Below are 21,330 nucleotides of genomic sequence, written 5' to 3' on the forward strand. Positions count from 1 at the left end.
CATAATAAAGTTACTTCACGTTTCTACCTTGTCTTTCTTATAACTTAATTTCCAATTCATCAAATCTAGTTGCTGAAGCTATAATTTCCAAATCATGCACATTCTTAACATTCATACAGCTTATAATGTTTTTGCAAATAATCCTTAAATTTTTTCCAGTCCTCTTCCATTGTTTCTTCTCCCAGATCACGGATTCTGCCAGTCATTTCTGCCAATTCCATATAGTCCATCAATTGCGTCTGCCACTCTTCCAGTGTGGGTAGATCTTGTGTCTTCCAGTACTTTGCAATTAAGATTCTTGCTGCTGTAGTTGCATACATAAAAAAGGTTTTGTCCTTCTTTGACACTTTCTGGTCTACAATGCCCAGAAGGAAGGCCTCTGGTTTCTTGGGAAAGGTATATCTAAATACCTTTTTTAACTCATTGTAAATCACTTCCCAGAAGGTCTTCACTTTTGGGCAGGTCCACCAGAGGTGAAAGAATGTCCCTTCAACCTCCTTACATTTCCAACATTTATTATCAGACAGGTGATATATCTTAGCAAGCTTGACTGGGGTCATGTACCACCTATATATCATTTTCATAATGTTTTCCTTCAAGGCATTACATGCCGTGAATTTCATTCCGGTGGTCCATAACCTTTCCCAGTCCTCAAACATAATGTTATGCCCAATATCCTGAGCCCATTTTATCATGGCTGATTTAACTGTCTCATCCTGTGTGTTCCATTTAAGCAGCAAGTTATACATTCTTGAAAGTACCTTAGTCCTAGGTTCCAACAACTCTGTCTCTAATTTCGATTTTTCCACCTGGAATCCTGTTTTTTTATCCAATTTAAAAAGCTCTTGAATTTGAGCATAATGAAACCAGTCTTGCACCCTATTCTTTAATTTTTCAAAGCTCTGCAACTTCCAATTGTCTCCAATTTTTTCAATTATTTCCCAATATTTCGGCCAATTGGCCTCTGTATTGAGTCTTTTTCGAGCCTTGGCCTCCACTGGTGATAGCCACCTCGGGGTCTTACCCTCTAGTAAGTCTTTGTATTTTATCCAGACCATAAATATTGCTCTTCTGACAATATGGTTTTTAAACATTTTATGGATTTTTACCTTGTCGTACCACAAATATGCATGCCAACCAAAAGCATTATCAAACCCTTCCAGATCTAGGACATCAGTGTTCTCAAGGAGCAACCAATCTTTCATCCAGCAGAAGGCCGTTGCTTCATAATATAACCTCAGGTCTGGCAGGGCAAACCCCCCTCTTTCTTTTGAATCAGTTAGTATTTTAAACTTTATCCGGGGCTTTTTGCCCTGCCAAACAAACTTAGAGATATCCTTCTGCCACTTTCCAAAACATTCCACTCTGTCCACAACCTGTAGAGTTTGAAACAGAAATAACATTTTCGGCAATACATTCATTTTTATAGCTGCAATTCGACCCAACAAGGAAAGTTTCAGTCTTGACCAAATTTCCAAATCTTTTTTGATTTCCAACCAACATTTTTCATAATTATCTTTAAATAAATTCAAATTTTTAGCAGACAAATGAACCCCTAGGTATTTCACTTTTTTAACCACATTCAGTTCTGTCTCTTTCTGAAACCCATCTATTTCTATAGATGTCAGATTTTTTGCCAAAACCTTAGTTTTTTGCTTGTTCAACTTAAAACCCGCCACCCGACCAAATTCATGGATCAGTTCTAAAGCTCTTTTTGTACTAGATTCTGGCTCCTGTAATGTTAAAACCAAGTCATCTGCAAAAGCTTTCAGTTTATATTGTTTCACTCCGACCTGTATTCCTTGCACCAACCGGTCCTCCCTAATTGTGTTCAAAAGCACCTCCAGGACTGAAATAAATAAAAGAGGGGATAGTGGGCACCCCTGTCGTGTCCCTTTTTCAATTTTGAACTCCTCTGTCACCACATTGTTCACTATCAACTTAGCTTTTTGCTCTGAATAAATTGCTTCTATTCCATTTTCAAACCCCCGTCCCACTCCCATCCCTTCCAAGTTTCTCTTCATAAACATCCAGGAAATATTATCAAAGGCCTTCTCCGCATCAATAAAAATTAGCACAGCTTTCGTATTGATATTAGTTTGTAAAAGTTCCAAAATATCAATAATGTTCCTAGTATTATCAAACAAATGTCTCCCTGGGAGAAAGCCTGCCTGGTCCTTATGAATTACTTCATTAAAGTACTTTTTTAAGTCTACTTGCCAAAATAACCGCAAAAATTTTGTAATCCACATTTAGGAGTGAGATGGGACGGTAGTTCTTAAGTTGAGTCTTTTCAGTTTCTAATTTAGGTATCAGTGTGATGAAAGCTTCTTTCCACGTTTCCGGTGCCCTCTTCCCCTCCATAATCTGATTACAGACCTCCATTAGCGGTAATATCAAATAGTCTTTTAATGTCTTATAGTATTTGGAGGTAAGTCCATCTGGGCCTGGAGATTTACCTAGTTGCATATTCTGAATGGCACCCTCGATTTCCTGTTGTGTTATTTTACAATTCAGGATTGTTCTTTTTTCCTGTGTTAGTTTTGATAGTCCATTAATTTTTAAAAATTGGTCTATCTCAGTTTCTTTCTGTGGCCCCTGTGTATAAAGTTCCTTAAAATATCTCTGGAAACACTTTCTAATTTCTTCTGGTTTCTGAACATTTCTCCCTTCAATCTCTAGATTAGTAACTGTATTCAATTTTTGTCTCTTTTTCAACTGCCATGCTAGCAGTTTCCCACATTTATTTGCTGATTCAAATGATCTTTGCTTCATTTGTTTAATTTTCCATTCAATTTCTTGATTTATCAATTTCGAATATTGTGCTTGATGGAATTTGATTTCTCTCAGCACCTCTCTCGACTTTGGTTTTGTTCTCAATTTTTTCTCTCCATCTCTTATCTTCTCTAAAATTTTATCCTTTTTTTCACTCCAGAGTCTTTTCTTAATCGTATTCTGTTGTATCAGAAACCCTCTCATAACTGCCTTACTTGCGTCCCGGACTGTTCTTTTTTCCACCGTAGTGTTCAAGTTTATTTCAAAATAGTCTTTTAAAGTTTTTTGGGCCTTCTTCACAATCTCCTGATCTCTTAATAGGGTGTCATTCATTTTCCATCTAAAGGAGCCGGTTGGAGTTAGTCTCAATTCCACTTTCAAAGCATTATGGTCGGAGCAGGTTTTTGGGCAGATTTCCACTTTTCTAGTCTTCGGTGCCAGCCCTCTAGTTGTCCATATTTGGTCGATTCTTGTCCATGACAAATGGGCCTCAGAGAAGAAAGTTCCTTCTTTACCTAGGGGATTCTTTGTCCTCCATATATCAATCAAGTCCATATTGTCGGTTAATTCAAAGAAAGTTTTAGGTAGTCTGCCATCTTTTGTTAAGTTTTGATTTTGTGACTTATCCATGTTTGTAGATACCACCCCATTCATGTCTCCCATCATAATGATGTTAGTATAATCCATGTAGTCCAGCATCGTCTCATGCAGCTTCTTATAAAATTCTGATTTCCCTTCATTTGGTGCATATATTCCTAATATCAAAAATTTTTCTCCTTGTGTCTGTATTTCAATCGCCAAAATTCTTCCTTGCTCGTCTTTAAATAAGAATTTTGGTGACAGGCTCTCTTTTGCATAGATGACCACTCCTCTTTTCTTAACTCTATCCGAAGAAATAAATTCCTGGCCTAATCTTTTATTAATTAGCACTTTCCTGTGGAGCCTAGTCACGTGGGTTTCTTGCAAGCATATAATGTCTAATTGTTCTTTTTTCAAAATATGAAAGATTCTTCTTCTTTTTTCCGGGGAATTCCCACCATGTATATTCCAACTAAGTAGCTGCAGAGACATCCTGGATTAATTTGATAGGTCTATAGTGGCGTATCTTCTTTTTCCTCTATTCCCGAGGGTCTAGGAGTTGGTCCAACTCCAGGTGGTGGTGGTGGCCAAGATGCTGCTGCCCCTTTTTGTAGGTCTTCTCCGTGGTCGTTCAGGAACTTTTGATGGTCTTCTGGTGTTTTAATTTTAATCTTCTTTCCTTTGAAGCTAAAAGATAGTCCTTGAGGGAACTCCCACCTGTAAGGAATTGTGTTGTCTCTCAGTAATTTTGCTAAATCTTTGTAGATAACTCTAAGATCCAAGAGTTGTTTCGGAATATCTCTATAAATTTCTGCTCTTTTATCTTGTATAACAAGTGATTTTCCAAAATGAAGGCCTAATATCTTGTCTCTCTCCTCTTTAGATCTCAGTGTAATCAAACAATCTCTTACTCTGTCCTTCCTTACCACTCTTCCCAATCTAAATGCAGTTGTGATTTTAAAGTCCTTATCTTCTGCTATACCCCAGAACTTTGAAAATTCTGATGTCAAATAGCCAATCAAGTCTTCTTGTTCAAGTTCTGGAATAGCTCTCAATCTAAGATTATTTTCCCTATTTTTCAATTCGACCATAGACAGGTAGGCCTGTTGTTCACCAATCTGTTTGTGCAGTGGCTTCACTTCTACCTTAATCTCCTCAACCTTCTTATATGCTTCCTCTGCTTTTTGACTGGCTTCCTCAGCCAGTTTTCTATTTTCTGCCGTTGCTCCTTGCAGACTCCCAATTGCTTGTGTATGCTGGGCAACCTGGTCAGTCAATTTATTAATCGAGGATGTAGCTTGGTCAATTTTTGTTGATTGATCATCCACCTTTTGATTTAGAATTGCCAGTTGATCCAGTATTTGTTTTAAGACTGTTTCTGATCCTCCTGATGCCATATCTTCTGTTACTGGCTGCCCAACTCCCCCCTCCTGTGTTCCCAGCACAGCTGGGACAGATGATCTGCGTGGTTGGGAAGTCAAAGTTGTTTGAACCAATTGTACTGTTTGCTTTGCTTTCGTTTTAGCTGCTCTTGTTCTCCCTGAGCCACTCATTCCACACCTGCCTATGTGTCAAGGTCAAATTGTCTACTGTCCCATGGGAACCACAGTTCCAAAATGTAAACAGTCAAACGACAGAGAGTCAAAGTAAAATTTAGTTCTCATACAATTATATCTCCAAAATCCTCTAGGGGGAGTATCACTGTAGTTCCAAAGAAAGAAGAAACTTTTTCCGCCATTAAAGTCCCTGTAGTTCCATGTAGTTTAAAATAAGAGTTCTTCTTACCTTCTTTAAAATGTAGAGCTCTCTCTGAGTTAAACAAAATCTTAAAAAGGGATGCAGGAAACAGTTTCCCTGTTTGTATCCAATTTATAGCACTCAAAAGTAGCACTTTTCAGTTTAGTTACAGTTTCCGCAATTTGACAGTTCTCTTACGTCTGGCAGCCCGGAGATCGGGTTTCTCATACCTTTATAATCCACACACGAGAGGAAAGTCCCAATTAAATCCCAGTAAGTTTAAAACAATTCTTAACTTTCTTCCTTCAAAGTCAATTCAGTTAGTGCACGGTAGTCCCAACTTTTTACAGTCCCTTTTAAAGCGCTTCCCGCTTGTCAAAATCTTTGCTTTGATCTTGTAAGCAAAATCGGAAGACGGACTTCCTGTTTCTCGTCTCCCGTTTTCAGCCAAATTTAAAACTTTAGTCCCGAAAATTTTATAATCCCTACTCACGGTATGTTGTTTTGAATCTGATGTTTCAAGAAGAAAGGTCGGCGCTCATCAGCAGCAGCTGCGCGGCTTCGCTTCCGCAGAAAGAGCGATGAACTCACAGCACCGCTCCCCCTTCTACGTTCCGGAGCCCCTTACGGGGTTCCTTCTTCGTTTCTGGGGGGGCTTCTGGTGCCCACCGAGTCCCACGGCCACGGGCTCACTCTGCCCGCGGTTTTTCTTGATGGGTCACCGCTATGCCGCAGCAGGTAACCCTTTTCTGCGGAGCCCCTCTTCAGAGCCTGAGGAGGACCGCCATTGCTGTTTCGCGCCGCCTCCGGAAGCATTTTCTTTACATTTCCAACATTTATTATCAGGCAGATGATAAATTTTTGCTAGCTTAACTGGGGTTAAGTACCACCTGTAAATCATTTTCATTATATTTTCTCTTAAGGCGTTACAGGCCGTAAATTTCATACCTGTGGTCCATAACCGTTCCCAGTCAGCAAACATAATGTTATGCCCAACATCTTGCGCCCATTTAATCATAGCAGATTTGACTATTTCATCCTGTGTATTCCATTTCAACAGCAAATTATACATTCTTGACAGATTTTTAGTTTTAGGCTCTAACAATTCCGTTTCCAGTTTAGATTTTTCCTCCTGGAAACCAATCTTTTTGTCTAAATTAAAAACCTCCCTTATTTGATAATAATGCAGCCAATCTCGAACTTTAGTTTTTAATTTGTCGAAGCTCTGCAATTTTAGTTTATCACCAACTTGTTCTAAAATTTCACAATATTTTGGCCAGTTTATCTCCATATTAGTTTTTTTCAATGCCTTTGCCTCCATTGGTGACAGCCACCTTGGTGTTTTACTTTCCAACAAATCCTTATATCTCACCCAAACATTAAACAATGCTTTCCTGACAATATGATTCTTAAAGCCCTTATGCGCTTTAACTTTGTCATACCATAGATATGCATGCCATCCAAAGACATTATCAAAACCTTCTAGATCCAAAATGTCCGCATTTTCAAGAAGTAGCCAATCTTTCAGCCAGCAAAAAGCGGCTGATTCATAGTAAAGTTTAAGATATGGCAGGGCAAATCCCCCTCTTTCCTTCGCATCTGTTAATATCTTAAATTTTATTCTAGGTTTTTTGCCCTGCCAGATAAATTTAGAAATGTCTCTTTGCCACCTCTTGAAACAGTCCATTTTGTCCACAATTTGTAATGTTTGAAACAAAAACAACATTCTAGGCAATACATTCATCTTTATCGCTGCAATTTGGCCTAACAATGATAACTTCAATTTTGACCATATTTCTAAATCCTTCTTCACCTCTGACCAACATTTTTCATAATTATCTTTAAACAGATTCACATTTTTGGCAGTCATATTTACCCCTAAATATTTCACTTTATTAACAATTGTTAATCCTGTCTCTTTCTGAAACCTCTCCTTCTCTATCTCTGTAAGATTTTTCTCTAATACCTTGGTTTTCATCTTGTTTAATTTAAAACCTGCTACTTGACCAAATTCTTGGATTGATTGTAACACTCTTTTTGTACTAGCTTCTGGCTCCTGTAATGTCAAAACTAAATCATCGGCAAAAGCTTTCAATTTGTACTGTTTAGCTCCGAGTTGTATACCTTTAACCAATTGGTCTTTTCTAATCATATTGAGCAAAACCTCGAGGACCGATATAAAAAGCAATGGGGAGATTGGGCAACCCTGTCTTGTTCCTTTCTCTATCTTAAATTCTTCTGTAACTACATTGTTCACAATAAGCTTAGCTTTTTGTTCCGAATAAATTGCACTTATACCATTTTCGAAACTTTGACCTACCCCCATCCCCTGCAAGTTTTTCTTCATAAAACTCCAAGAAATATTGTCAAACGCTTTCTCTGCATCTACAAATATTAAAACAGCTTTAGTATTGATATTAACTTGCAATTTTTCCAAAATATCAATGATGTTCCTAGTATTGTCTGACAAATGTCTCCCAGGGAGAAAGCCCGCCTGGTCTTTATGAATCTCCTTTACCAATACATTTTTTAATCTTTTAGCCATAATTTCGGCAAAAATTTTGTAATCCACATTTAGTAGGGATATGGGACGGTAGTTCTTCATCTGTGTCTTCTCCCCTTCGGTTTTTGGTATAAGTGTAATATATGCTTCTTTCCACGACTCGGGTGCTTTTCCTCCCCGTAGTATTTCATTGCAAAGTTCTTTCAACGGTTGCAGTAGCCATTCTTTCAGAGTTTTATAATACTTTGCAGTTAGTCCATCCGGCCCTGGAGATTTGCCCAATTTCATATTCTGAATGGCTCCTTCCACTTCTTGGTCAGATATAGATTCGTTTGTTTGTCTTTCAAGTCAATCATAGATAACGTTAACTTATGTTCTGCAATCTCTTTCTGTAAGTCTGGTACTTTTTCAGTTTCCAATTGCCCCAATTTAAATTCTACAGCAGCCGTTTTTTCCTGTATAGACTTTGAGTCTTGCAACAATTTCTGAATAGATTCCGTATTGCTGTTTACTTTTTTCTCCAAATTACCTAATGTTTCTGTGTTTAAGTCAATTTTCCTGTTTGCAATATCCACTTTCTGATTGGTCTCTTCCACCTTCCTATTCGTTTCCCCCACTTTTGTACTTAGCTGCTCCAACTTCTCCTAACCATAACATTCTTACCTAATTCTTTAAACATTTTTATAAGAGCCAAATAATTTCATTTCAACATTTTCCTAACATTTATCAATTTTGTAAAACAGTCCTAATGATAAAAATAGAAAAATAAGCAATCCAATCTTCATCCAGCGCCCCTTCCTCCTGGTCCCGGGTTTTGTCAGTCCTTTTTGTCCTATTAATCTAGCACATTAACCTGGCAATCTTATATCTGAAGCCTTCAAGTCTATTCCATGTCCCTTCCGCAGCTCTTCTTCATATTTTCCTTTTATTCGTGGGAACTCCAGCTTGGTAATGTTTTTGACCCTTTTCAACAAAACAGTCCCTTTTCCATAGTCCAGACTAGACTCAATGTAGTATTTAAAAACATGTTCCAGATTCCCTTCAAAGTTGAGAGCCCCCACTGCTCCAGACATCTGACGGCCCCTTTCCAGACTCGAAAAGTCCAAATCTCCCTGTATAGGGGGGTCTATCCAACCCCCCATTTCCAAACCAAACCAAATTTTATCTTTCCAAGTCTGGTCTTTTCCAAGTTCATTTGTCAAATCCAAAAATTTATATTCCTGCTGGGCCGCAGCTCCTTCCGTCTCTGGCGCCCAAGATTCAGCAGAATCCACTTCTCTCAGCTGTTCTGTCATGGCACACTCCTGTTTTAGTTCCTGGGTGGGCTCCATATAGTTTCCCACTACCTGTTCAAAGGTTCTGGACGCATTAGTCATCAAATCCGTCTTCTGGCTTAACTGATCCAATAGGGCATTTATTTTGCAGAAAGCACCCAACAGTGCTTCTGCAGACATTGTCCTGCAAGGTCACAAACCCTTTCCCACAGTTGTAATCAGTGACAGCTGCAAGCTCCCAGGGATTAGTTACAATTTCACAGTTCCCCTCTAGGGGGAAAAACTTCTGGTTGTTCTTTCTCTTAAAAACAATAGCAACAAAGTTTCTTTTTAAAGATATTTTGTCCATATTTGTTCTTTTAAGATGCGAAAGGGAACAATGGAGTCACTATGTTTCTCTTCTTTTAACTATCTGTCAAAGACATTTGTTTCTGGTCAATGAGCTTCAAACGTCAATTCTGACACCCCGCTCCAGGATCAGGACGGTGGAAAATTACTTTGCTTTAGATTCACTTCTGCGGGTTTAAACAGTTCAAAAAAGATCCCCCTTCTTCTCCTGCTACCGAAGGGGGGTTCAGCGATTTTAAATGATGAAAGTCAATCCTTTAAGAGTGATTTTTAAAGCTCTAGTTTGCGTTGTCTTTGCTTTGTTCTGGCTACAGGGAAACGGAAGGCTGACTTCCTGTTTAAACCTTCCCGTTTCAGTACCAAATTAGGGTGAATTTTAAAGTCCAAATTCCTTTCTATTTCGCCAGTTCTTATTTAAAGTCCAGATATTCAATGTTCCAGTACTCACGGTTGGTTATTTTAGATGCCAAATTTCCCAGGAAAAAGGCAGCGCTCTCCGGCAACGGCTATGCGGCTTCGCTCCGCAGAAAATGCGACTGACTCACAGCACCGCTCCACTTCCCCCTCTTCACTTCGGAGCCCGTTTGTGGGTTCCTTTGCGGGTTGGGGGGGCGCTAAGGGTGCCCGCCGAGTCCCACGGTCACAGGCTTCATCTGCCTGTGATTTCCAGAAGGGTCCCCGCTTTGCCGCAGCGGAAAAGACCCGTTTCATGCGGAGCTGGTCCCTCCAGTTTGGAGGGAGTCCGCCATTGCCGATGCCGCCACCCCGGAAGTCATATATATATATATATATATATATATATATATATATATATATCACATTCTCAAACACACTGATGCTGAGCACATGTGGTTTCATATTTTAAAATGTCCTTAACACATAGAGCCATCATCACTAGAAGAAGAAGAAGAAGAGTTTGGATTTGATATCCTGCTTTATCACTACCCTAAGGAGTCTCAAAGCGGTTAACATTCTCCTTTCCCTTCCTCCCCCACAACAGACACCCTTTGAGGTGGGTGGGGCTGAGAGACTTCAAAGAAGTGTGACTAGCCCAAGATCACCCAGCAGCTGCATGCGGAGACGCGAACCCGATTCCCCAGATTACAAGACTACCACTCTTAACCACTACACCACACTGGCTCTCTACAGGAATAAAACTACATAGGAATAAGAAACATTCTGCTGGGGGTGGGGAGTTAAAACCTTTTAAAGTAAAAAATAAAAAACTAAGCATCTGTAACCACCATAAAAACAACAACAACAGCTAAACTGTTTCCAATACATTTTAAAATGGCACAATGCAATTTAAACTTGCATTGGGAAGGTGTCCTATTATTTACAATGGGATGGCAGTCTGCTTAAGTTTTACAGGATTGTGCTTCATTACAGTAACGTATAACGTTGTTAAATGTAAAACTTAAGAATGCAAGCTATTAAAATACATAACTGAAGAAAGGTCACCCCCCCCCCCAAAAAATAATTTAAAAGATACATGGAAGAAAATATTTTTAACTTACCTGTTCCTGTTCATCAGTGGTGACCAGATCTCAAATACACACTGCCTATATAGGTTATTATAGGTTATAATAAACTTCAGATAATAAGATCAATTTCATCATACTGTATAATTATGCATCATGTATCTTTATAGATGCATTTTAAATATTGGAACACATATAGAGTAACTAAAATGGTTAAGAAATAATAAGAATTACACACCCAGCATATGCCTAATGGCAAGGCAGGTCTGTACAAAGAATTACATTGTATACTGCACTTCATTCCATTAAAAAAAATTGTAACCCAAGGTTTATTGTTATATTAAGTGGTATAGAAATTGACCGCATATGGGATAACTGCACACCTGGCATTACAGGCAGCACAGCTTAGTAGTTAGAGCAGAGCACTAACTTCCCTGTATATTCCTGCATTGCAGGGGGTTGGACTAGAAAGCCACTCCCGACATACGGAGGGGGGGTTGCAGGCTCACGCCACATTCACACCCTCGCGGGGCTGGCTGCAGCCCTGCGGGACTTGGGGAATCCCGGGATTCATTAGCATTCATCATTCACCACGCCAGCCAATCGGCTGGTGGTGGGGATGGGACCAGTAGGGGGCATTTAAGGTCGGGGCAGCCCATGCTCGCCCCTTTCTTTTCCTTCAGCAGCTGCGGTTTGGATCCTAGTCTGCAGGCTCGTTCTTTTGCCGTGGCTGCTTTTACTCCTTCTTTTAGGCTTTTTCCTGGTTCTCGGTAAAACCCCCACAGTACAGCAAGTGAACCGCTCGTTGTTGAAATCCGTGGGGGATTACCACTTTGAGAGCTGAACGTGTGCCTGCCACCGCCGTCGCCGGTCCTATCTCGGCAGGTCAGCGCGCATCTTTGTACTGCGTTTCCGAACGGCCCCAGGCAGCCGGGCGGTGGATAACCGCTTCTTGCGCAGCCTTCCCTGCCCGACCATTGCTTGGAGTACAGATCGCAGAAGTTCCTGGCTATTCCTGCGGTTCGTCGGAGCGCGTCATCGCCAAGCCACCGCTGCGGCTTCCTTCTTCCTCTGCCCGAAGCGGATCTTTCAGCATGAGCCGCTACAGAGCTCACGCAAGGTTTAACTCCAGTTGGCGGGAGCAGGTTCTGGGGGGTTTCGGGGGTCTGTTTAGTACGGTGGAAGGCGTTGGAAGATAAGCCTCTTTGCTGCGTTCGCTTCCGCACCGCTTTGAGCCTTGTAATTTAACTCCGCAAAAGGGTACGTTTGGACTGGGAGGAGGATTGGGGCGCAAACGGGTGTCGCTAGCCCGATTTGGTTGCTTTAGGGTCCTCGCTAGCCTCGCATTCTGAAATCAGTTCATCGCTTTTTCAGGGATTAGCGTTGTGAGTTGCTGACCTTACCGGGTCTTCCACGGCTGCCCTGACTACAAAAGGGAAGCAGTCGCCATCTTGTGGAGACCACATGGTCCCGGCAGTGGCCATCTTGGGTGAGGCATCCCTGTGTCTGCAGGCTTCCCGCAGCCTTTCCTCAGCCCTAAAGGGGCTTCGATACAAAGTTACTTTTCGGTCCTGTTTTATTGCATTCTCGCTGGCAAGCTTGTATTTTAAACCTCATTGTGCCGCCGGTGGCAACGCTGTATCGTTAACCTTTCTGCTTCAGCTCTGCATGCCTAGAATCTCATGCAGTGGCTTTTGACTGCTGGCTATTCCTTAACACTTTTAAGATTTTGCGGCTTTCATAGTAGCATTAAATAAGGCAGTTAAAGGGCTTGCTGAATTAATATCTGATTGGGCTGGTGGGTTGCAAGGGAGCTCTGCTTCCCGGCCATACTGTTAATATTATTCATTGTGCTGCCGGATTCATTATATCCTTTGTGCTGCCTGATACATCCATAATTCATTGCGCCTCCAGGCACAATTAACGCATTTTGCTGCTCTATATGAATTATTCATCCAAGGTTATTGCCGAAGGGGCTATCTTCTGATTTTAAATAATTCATAGGTTTTGCTTAAAGTTGTTGTATAATTCATTGGAAGCTCCTGGCTTAATTCATAGGGTGAAATTCGTCGCTTGGTTTTAAGAGGCTTGCCTTTCAACTGCATTGCGTTGCTTTAAACCGCTGGTTGGTTACATGCTAGGGTTATCTATTGCTTACTAATTACAGCGGTAGTATTAACAAGAAGGAACATTTGGTAGTAAATTAATAAAGAGATAACCATTAATAATCGAATGAATTTTAAGTAAACAAATAAATAGTATATATTAACAACAAATAATAATAAATAAATAATAATATCAATAATAATATTTAAAAAATAAATAAATTTTATATATATATATATATATATAATAAATAAGGAAAGAATAGAAATAAATAAATAAATAAATAAATTTTTAATTTTTTTTAAATTAGATAGACACTCTAATACAAGGAACCTAATAGGCTATCACTTACATACATAGACACATCCATACATAACTTGGTTGGTAGCATGCCAAACAGGGGCAATGCTCAAACACCCCAGGCGGGGGGTGCTCTAGTGCCCGTTGCGCCCTGTAACCCTCAAGCTTTAGCTCAATTCTTTTTGGTGATCCAAACCTTTTACGCGCAATGCAGGCCTCCGGTTGCCACGACTTCTACCATAGTGGAGGTTTCTCAGGATTGCATACCTGACACCCCCCTTAGCCAACAGGGCCAGGCAGGACCCTCTTCAGCTTCGTCTAGCACAACGCAGCAAGGCATGGAGCCGCCCAATCGGCCCCAAACACGTTTACAAACCGCACGTGCACAGAAGCCCAAGTCTAGTGTGCAGAAGACCAAGTCCGCTGTGCAGAAGTCTAAGGCTGGTGCACAGAAGTCCAAACCAACATGGGCCACCCCCTCCACTGTAAGCCAGCAGGTAATTGGTGTTCCTAGTGTTTTTCAGGATCCTCCAGCTCAGCATAGTCCGTATGAGGGGTCCTCCTCAGATGAGGAGATACCTCCCCAGCAGGCAGATCCATCTTCCAATGACCCAGTCCCACAAGACAGCAGCACCCACAGAGGGAAGCGGAAGGCGAGGAGGAAGCACGTGTCCAAGAAGAGCAGGAGAAGAGACCCATCTGACTCCGAGGATGAGACAGGTACTTCTTCATCAGAGGGTGATAGTGATGCTCCCATGGAGACTTACTGGGGGGAAGGTGAACAGACTGGTGCTCCCTTGTGGATGCACGAGAGGCGGGCCTATTCTCACCGGAAAACCTTTAATGGTACTCTAGAATGGAAAGATGGTGCGTTAGTGGAAGATGTTAAAATCTCAACTAACTTGTCTACTGATTTTATCTTGGGTAATCACCTTTCAAAGAGAAAAAGGGATAAGATACTGAATGGGGATTTCATAGATATGTTCACGTTGCTACCTCCAGCACAAATGAAAGGAAAAGGGGAGCAAAAGAGGTATTATGGAAAGAAAAGGTACAGGTCGCCTCGGGCGGAGCGCACCTTCGAGAACTGGCTCAAAGGCTACCAGGTATTCATGGGGGTGGTTTTAGGCTTTTATCCAAAACGCGGGTTGCACCTTGCATCTTATCTGGCACATGTTAGAAGGGCTCGTGAATTAGCGGGGGATGAGGCTGCCCTGCTGTATGACGAGGACTTTCGGAGAAATGCCTCGCTGTTGCCGTCCACGCGCTGGGACCTGAGGGACAATAACCACTAGATGGAGCATGTGGGTCCTTACTCCGAAAGAGAGCGCATGACCAGGCTAAATCCGGTAAGACAGACACAAAATGTTGCAAGCTATGCTGGGATTTCAATAAAGGGGCATGCCAGCGCACTTCATGTAAGTACCTACACGAATGCGAGATATGTTTAAGTAAGCACCCGGCAACGACCTGCTACAAGAATAAGCAGCAGCCCTTTCGGGGTGGCAGGGGTCACTTCCACCAAGGAAACCGGGGTGCCCCCTCAGGTGTGTCAGGACCCTCCCCGGCGCAGCAGGGAATCGCTACTAATTTGTCTCATGACCTAGCTCACTCTCCTATTAAGCTCCATCCCTTAAAGACACTGCTAAATCTATATCCCAATAGGCAAGCCGCCCTTCTTCTGTGGGAAGGGTCTTCCCAAGGGTTCAGAATTCCAGTCGCCTTCACCCCCAATTCCAGTAGCCCCCCCCAACCAAAAGTCAGTTTTGGAGAGACCAGACATTGCCATGAAAAAGATTCAGAAGGAAATTTTGGCCGGTAGGGTAGCGGGTCCATTTGCGGAACGTCCCATTGATCAGCTGTGTCAGGGCTGCCTCAAGTCTCAGCTCACAAAAGACCAACGCCAATTTCTTCTTATATACAAAAGTGTTTATTGGAGTTCATTGTTTGCTTCACATCCGAGGCGCGCAGCCCCACGTCTGTTACCCTTAGACCGTTGAAGTCCCCTCTGAGTCAGTCCCTCCCCTGCACCAGTTTAAGAGGCTTGCGCTGCTCCACCTCTTCCTCTCTTTCCTTTTCCGCAGGGTCTTCCTGCCCGCTGGGGTTTCGCCCCTCCTGGATTCCCCTGACGCGGAATCCCCAGATTGCTCTTCCCCCCTCCTGCGGGCTTTGGGACCTGGCTCCTCCTCCGGGCTCCCTGTACTTCTGCGCGCCTCCACATTTGAACTTGGCGCGCGCGCCCAACCTCTAACCTTCCTTTTGACAGTCACACTACTCCCTTCACTACTCCCCTCCCCTTCCGGGAGGGTGGCTTGCTCCGACCTCCCTCCCTTCTCTGCTGCCGGAGCTGCTTCCCCTGATACACTGGAACCTCCACCCCCTTCGCTGCACTCTGGCGGGGAGGCTGGTCCTGACGCCCAGCTGCCACTTTGGGATCCCCCGCTGGCCCCCTGCTCCTGACACGTCCCCCCAGGGGCTCCCCTGGCCTTGACCACCGGTGCCCCCTTCTGGGAATCCTCTGATTCGCTGGAAAGACTCATGGAATCTCTTGAGTCATTGTCATCCTCTTCCTCGCTGTCCTGGGATTCATCCCCATCGCTCTCCATCTCCTGCCTACCCTGTGCCTCTGTCCCTGAACCCCTGACATCCATCCCCCCCTCGAAGCCCCCCCTTCCCTCCTCCCGCTGCTCGGGCGCAGGTTCCGGGAACTCCGTTGTAGCGGGGGTAGATGCTGAATACAGTCCGTCGACGTCGATCTCCTCTGCTTCCAGTTCAGTGTATGAGTGCTCGAAACCGGGGTCCTCCCCCAACACGTCCAAGTCCTCCCCTCCCCCTGTTACTTCAGGCGATGCTGCTTGCCAAGGCCCCCTTAGCCACCCCCTGCGCCACTCCTCTTCTGGTTGATCGTCCCACCAGTAAGAGTGGTCCGTGTCCACCCCCGAGCACGATCCCCTTGGAGGGCTCGATTCTGGCGTGGTCTCCTCTGTGGAGGAGAACCCCCGGAAGGTGCTGTCTGAAAGTGTGGGCGTAAAAAGCCAGTCGTCAAAATACTCCGCTGGCATGGGCCTGTGTGGGAAGAGTGCATGGAACTCGTCTTTAAGAAGAGGTTCCTCCAGAGCATAATCTGGCACCCAACTGTTGGCGCTGGCCGGGGTACCTTCCCTGGCGAGGAGGTATTCTACTCCCTCCTCCCCCCATCTCGAGTCCAGAATTTCTGTGACCTCGTTGAGTGTCGGGGCCCTCGGTGACTTCCCCCCCGGTGACTTTCTACGTGGGTCTGGTGCCGTCCCTGGCTCCTGAAATCTGTGTGGGGCCTTGTAGGGTGTAAGCACCGACCTATGAAAGACTGGGTGCATTCTGGAACCTTCTGGGAGGGTCAACCGAAAAGCTACGGGATTGATCCTGCCCTCAACTTGGTATGGCCCTAGCTGTTTGTGTCCTAGCTTCTTCTTAGCTAACGACTTGGCCGGCACCGCCTGGGCTGCTAACCATACCCAGTCCCCCACCTGGATGTCTTCTCCTGCCCTCCTGTGCCTGTCTGCCTGCACTTTGTAGGTGTGTTTAGCTAGCTCCAAGTGCCGTCGTAGCTCCTCGTGGACCTCCTGCAATTCTGCTGCTAAATGCTCAGCTCCCTGCGGCTCCCCCTGCGTCGTTGTCTCCAACCCTGGGAAGGTTCTGGGATGTCACCCATTGTTGGCGAAGAACGGTGTCACCCCCGTTGACGCGTGCTTCGTGTTGTTGTAGGCAAACTCGGCCATCGGTAAGTAGTCCACCCAAGTTGCAGGCTGTTGATTGGCGTAACATCGCAGGTACTGCTGCATGATGGCGTTGACCCTCTCCGCTTGGCCGTTGGTTTGCGGGTGTCTCGCCGACGCTAAGTTGATCTTGACATTCAGGATGCCCAGGAGCTTCTGCCAAAAACTGGAAATGAATTGGCGACCCCGGTCGGACAGGATGGACCGTGGTAAGCCGTGCACCCGGAACACGTGGTCTATGAACAGCTTGGCGGTCTGTTCCGCTGTTGCCACCTTCGCGCAAGGAATGAAGTGCGCCATCTTGGTGAACAGGTCTACAACCACAAGCACCACCGTCTTGCCTCGCGAACTGGGCAGATCAGTAACAAAGTCCAGCGCCACCCTTTCCCACGGCTGTAGTGGCGTCTCCAGCGGTTCCAGCAGTCCCGCTGGCTTCTTGTGCACTGGCTTGGACCTCTGACAAGTGTCACACCTGGCGATGTAATCCGCGACCTCTCCTCGCATCTGGGGCCACCAAAAGTCCCTGGCTACTAAGTCCGCCATCTTTTCCTTGCCGAAGTGACCCGTGCTGGGTGCGTCGTGTAACTGCTGTAGAACCTTCGCGCGGAGATCGTCTCCCGGCACGTAGAGAGCACCTTTGCGGGTCAGCAGGCCGTCGCGTATCTGGAATTCGTCGTCCTTTGCTGTCCCTCTTCGCACCTCCTCCATCTTGGATTGTGCGAACGGATCCGTCTGCAGCGCGCGTCGCACCGCGTCCAGGTCCACGGCGGCGGAAGCGCACGCCCACGCCTGCGGTGCGAAAATGTGCTTGGCTGCCACTGGTGCCGCTTCCTCGAGATACTGCGGTTTCCTGGAGAGCGCATCCGCTATGACGTTGTTGTCTCCCGGGATATACTCTATCCTGAAGTCGAAATCCGCAAAGAACTCCGCCCATCGTATGTGCCTCTGGCTCTGGAGCTTCGCCGTGCGCCAATACTCTAGGTTCTTGTGGTCCGTGCGGACTTGCACGGTGTGCTTGGCTCCGATGAGGAAGTGCCTCCACGCCTTGAAAGCCGCGTGGATGGCCAACAACTCCCTGTCCCAGATGGTGTAGTTCTGTTCCAACTTGCTGAGCTTCCGGGAATAGAAAGCGCAGGGCCTCCAGTTCCCTTGCGGATCTTCCTGCAAGAGGACGGCCCCCACTGCTCTGTCAGATGCGTCAGTCTCAACCCTCATGGGCCTGCCGGGATTCACGTGTAGCAGCTGTTCTTCGGACGCGAAGAGGCTCTTAAGTTTCCTGAAGGACTGCTCCGCCTGGTCCGTCCAGGTGAACTTTTTCTTCTTGGAACTGAGGGTGTCCGTGATAGCTGCCGTCTCTTTCGCGAAACCCCTGATGAACTTGCGGTAAAAGTTGGCGAAGCCGACGAACCTCTGGACCTCCTTCCGATTGCGCGGGCTGTTCCAGTCCAACACGGCGCGGACCTTGGCGCTGTCCATGGCTAGTCCCTTGTCGGACAGCCGGTAGCCCAGGAAATCCACCTCCGTCACGTCGAACTGGCACTTCTCCAGTTTGGCGTAGAGTCTGTGCTCCTGTAGCCTCTGCAAGACCTCCTTTACGTCTCTCTCGTGAGTCTCCTGCGATTCTGAGAAGATCAGAATGTCGTCGAGGAAGCATACGCACTTCTTGTAGAGGAGTCCCGCTAGCACGTGGTGCATGAATGCTTGGAAACAGTGGGAGCCATTTTGGAGACCAAACAGCATAACTCTGTATTCATAGGTGCCCAGCGGCGTGAACATGGCCGTCTTCCACTCGTCACCTTCCCTCATGCGTATTAGATTGTATGCTCCGCGTAGATCCAACTTGGTGAAGACCCTCCCCTTCCTCACCGTCGCGAGCAGGTCGTCAATTTTGGGCATGGGGAAGGCCTTGGGCTTTGTCATCGAGTTTATGGCCCTATAGTCCACAATGAGCCTTTTTTGGGGCGTGTCCTTCTTCTTCACGAAAAACACAGGACTGCCCCCCACTGCCTTGGATTCTCGGATGAATCCCCGCTTCAAATTGTGATCTATGAACTCCCTGAGTTCCTGCATCTCATCTTCAGACATGGAATACAGCTTCGCAGTCGGCAGCGTCGCCCCTGGTAAGAGGTCAATTGCACAGTCGTAGGGCCGGTGGGGTGGTAATTGGTCAGCTTCCTTTTCGCAGAAGACCTCCAAAAACCCCTTGTACTTGTGGGGCACCGCCTGCACCATGCCTAGATGCAACTGTTGCCCTTCCTCCTGGCCCTCCTCCTCCTGGCCGGTCTGGATGCAATGTTGTGCGCAGTAGGACGAGCCAAAGGTGAGCTGCCACTGGTACCACGCTAATGATGGGCTGTGTCTATCCAGCCAACTCATGCCTAACACTATAGGCGTGTCTGACAGTCGGGTGACGTTGAAACTGATGACCTCGCGATGATTCCCAATCTGCATCACCATGGGTGGCGTCTGCTGTACCACTTGCCCGCCCAGCAACTTCCTGCCATCTACCGTGACGACGTTCAGAGGCAGCGTGGCTGGTAGAAGCGCTATGCGATGCTGCTTGATGAACTGCAACCCCACGAAGTCTGCGTTGCTCCCTGAGTCAATTGTAATGGGGACTTCCAGGGTGAGTCCATTAGGTAGCTGGAGAGTAGCAGTGAGCTGCACCACGGGCTTGGGTGGTAAGGGATTTGTAGGCTGCAAAAGCGCTGGGGACTGCTTTACTGACTCGCCTGGCGGAGCCCCAGCATCTCTGCTTCCAGCCAGGCATTGTCGTTTCCCTGAAACTGCTCTCCTTGGAGCGCTGCTCCTGTTACTGTTGCTAAGGCTGCAGTGTGCTTCTGGAGCATCTGGGGACACTCTTTGGCCATGTGCTGCGCACTGTCACAGATGTAACACTTCCTGGTCCCTCTAGGAGGCTTCGCCTTGACTGCTCCGGACGCTGAGGCTCCGGCAGCTGTCTGAGCCTTTGCACCACCAAGTTCCATTGGTTCCTTCCCCTCCCTCAGCCGAGGCGAGGGATGTGTACGTCCCAGGTCCCTGGGAAGAAAAGGAGGCGCTCTAGCTGGTGCGCGGACTTGGCGCCCCTCCTCACTGTGCCAAGGGCGTTCTTCGTGGCGCACTCCTATCGTGAGTGCCCTCTGCACGACGTCTGCTAGGGTTTGAGGTCTGTCCCCCCTGGCCAACTCATCTTTTATGGAGCCATGGAGCCCCTCCCAGAACAAGTCTCTCACTGCCAGGGAGTCTTTTTCCCAGCCCAGCACATTCAGCAATGCAAAAAAGCGAGAATGGTACTGACGCACTGTAGCCTTGCCCTGCCACAATCCATGCATCTCCCGTCGCGCCACATCAACGTCAACGGTAGATTGGAAGCAAGCGTCCATGGCTTTGATAAATTCGTCAGAGTTCCTGCGGGCAGGACCATCTTCGCGCCACAAATTGCGTAACCAGGCTCTAGCGTCCCCATGCAAGTGGGACACAATAAAGCCTACTTTCTCCTCCTCATCTTTGAAGTCTTTCCGAAGCAAATGCAGCGCGTATACGACGTCTGCTCTGAAACTGGGATAATGCTTCAGGTTCCCATCGAAGTGGGCTACTAAATTGCCCCCCCTCCGTCCGAGTCCGATTCCCTCTGATCTGGACCCCGGGAACCCCTCTTTGCACGCACGGTCCCACCTGGCTTGCAGATCCTGGCATCGCGCTTCTGCTTCGTCAACTTTCCTCTGGGAGCCCACTACCGCAGCGGAGAGCTCGGCGACTGCGTTTCGCAGGGTCGTCATCTGCTCCTCAGTAGTCATGTCTGCCAAACTTCGTGAGCTTTGCAAAAAAAAATTTTGCGGTTTCTGGAGAGGGGACTTACTGTCAGGGCTGCCTCAAGTCCCAGCTCACAAAAGACCAACGCCAATTTCTTCTTATATACAAAAGTGTTTATTGGAGTTCATTGTTTGCTTCACATCCGAGGTGCGCAGCCCCACGTCTGTTACCCTTAGACCGTTGAAGTCCCCTCTGAGTCAGTCCCTCCCCTGCACCAGTTTAAGAGGCTTGCGCTGCTCCACCTCTTCCTCTCTTTCCTTTTCCGCAAGGTCTTCCTGCCCGCTGGGGTTTCGCCCCTCCTGGATTCCCCTGACGCGGAATCCCCAGATTGCTCTTCCCCCCTCCTGCGGGCTTTGGGACCTGGCTCCTCCTCCGGGCTCCCTGTACTTCCGCGCGCCTCCACATTTGAACTTGGCGCGCGCGCCCAACCTCTAACCTTCCTTTTGACAGTCACACTACTCCCTTCACTACTCCCCTCCCCTTCCGGGAGGGTGGCTTGCTCCGACCTCCCTCCCTTCTCTGCTGCCGGAGCTGCTTCCCCTGATACACTGGAACCTCCACCCCCTTCGCTGCACTCTGGCGGGGAGTCTGGTCCTGACGCCCAGCTGCCACTTTGGGATCCCCCGCTGGCCCCCTGCTCCTGACACGTCCCCCCAGGG

General features: G+C 46.3%; 1 protein-coding gene across 1 annotated transcript in view; it reads right to left on the minus strand.

Annotated features, from left to right (window-relative positions):
- LOC308476752 (lipase member M-like) overlaps positions 1–10,772 on the minus strand; it is a 43,802-nt gene extending 33,030 nt beyond the window's left edge. The window contains exon 1 of the mRNA XM_081004606.1: positions 10,734–10,772. Within this exon, the coding sequence (XP_080860732.1) occupies positions 10,734–10,747 (14 nt within the window). The 5' untranslated portion in view covers positions 10,748–10,772. The remainder of the gene's footprint in view (positions 1–10,733) is intronic.
- Between the last annotated feature and the right edge of the window lie 10,558 nt (positions 10,773–21,330).

This window comes from Podarcis pityusensis (genome assembly GCF_964106645.2).
Source record: "Podarcis pityusensis genome assembly, chromosome: 5".
Lineage (NCBI taxonomy): Eukaryota > Metazoa > Chordata > Lepidosauria > Squamata > Lacertidae > Podarcis > Podarcis pityusensis.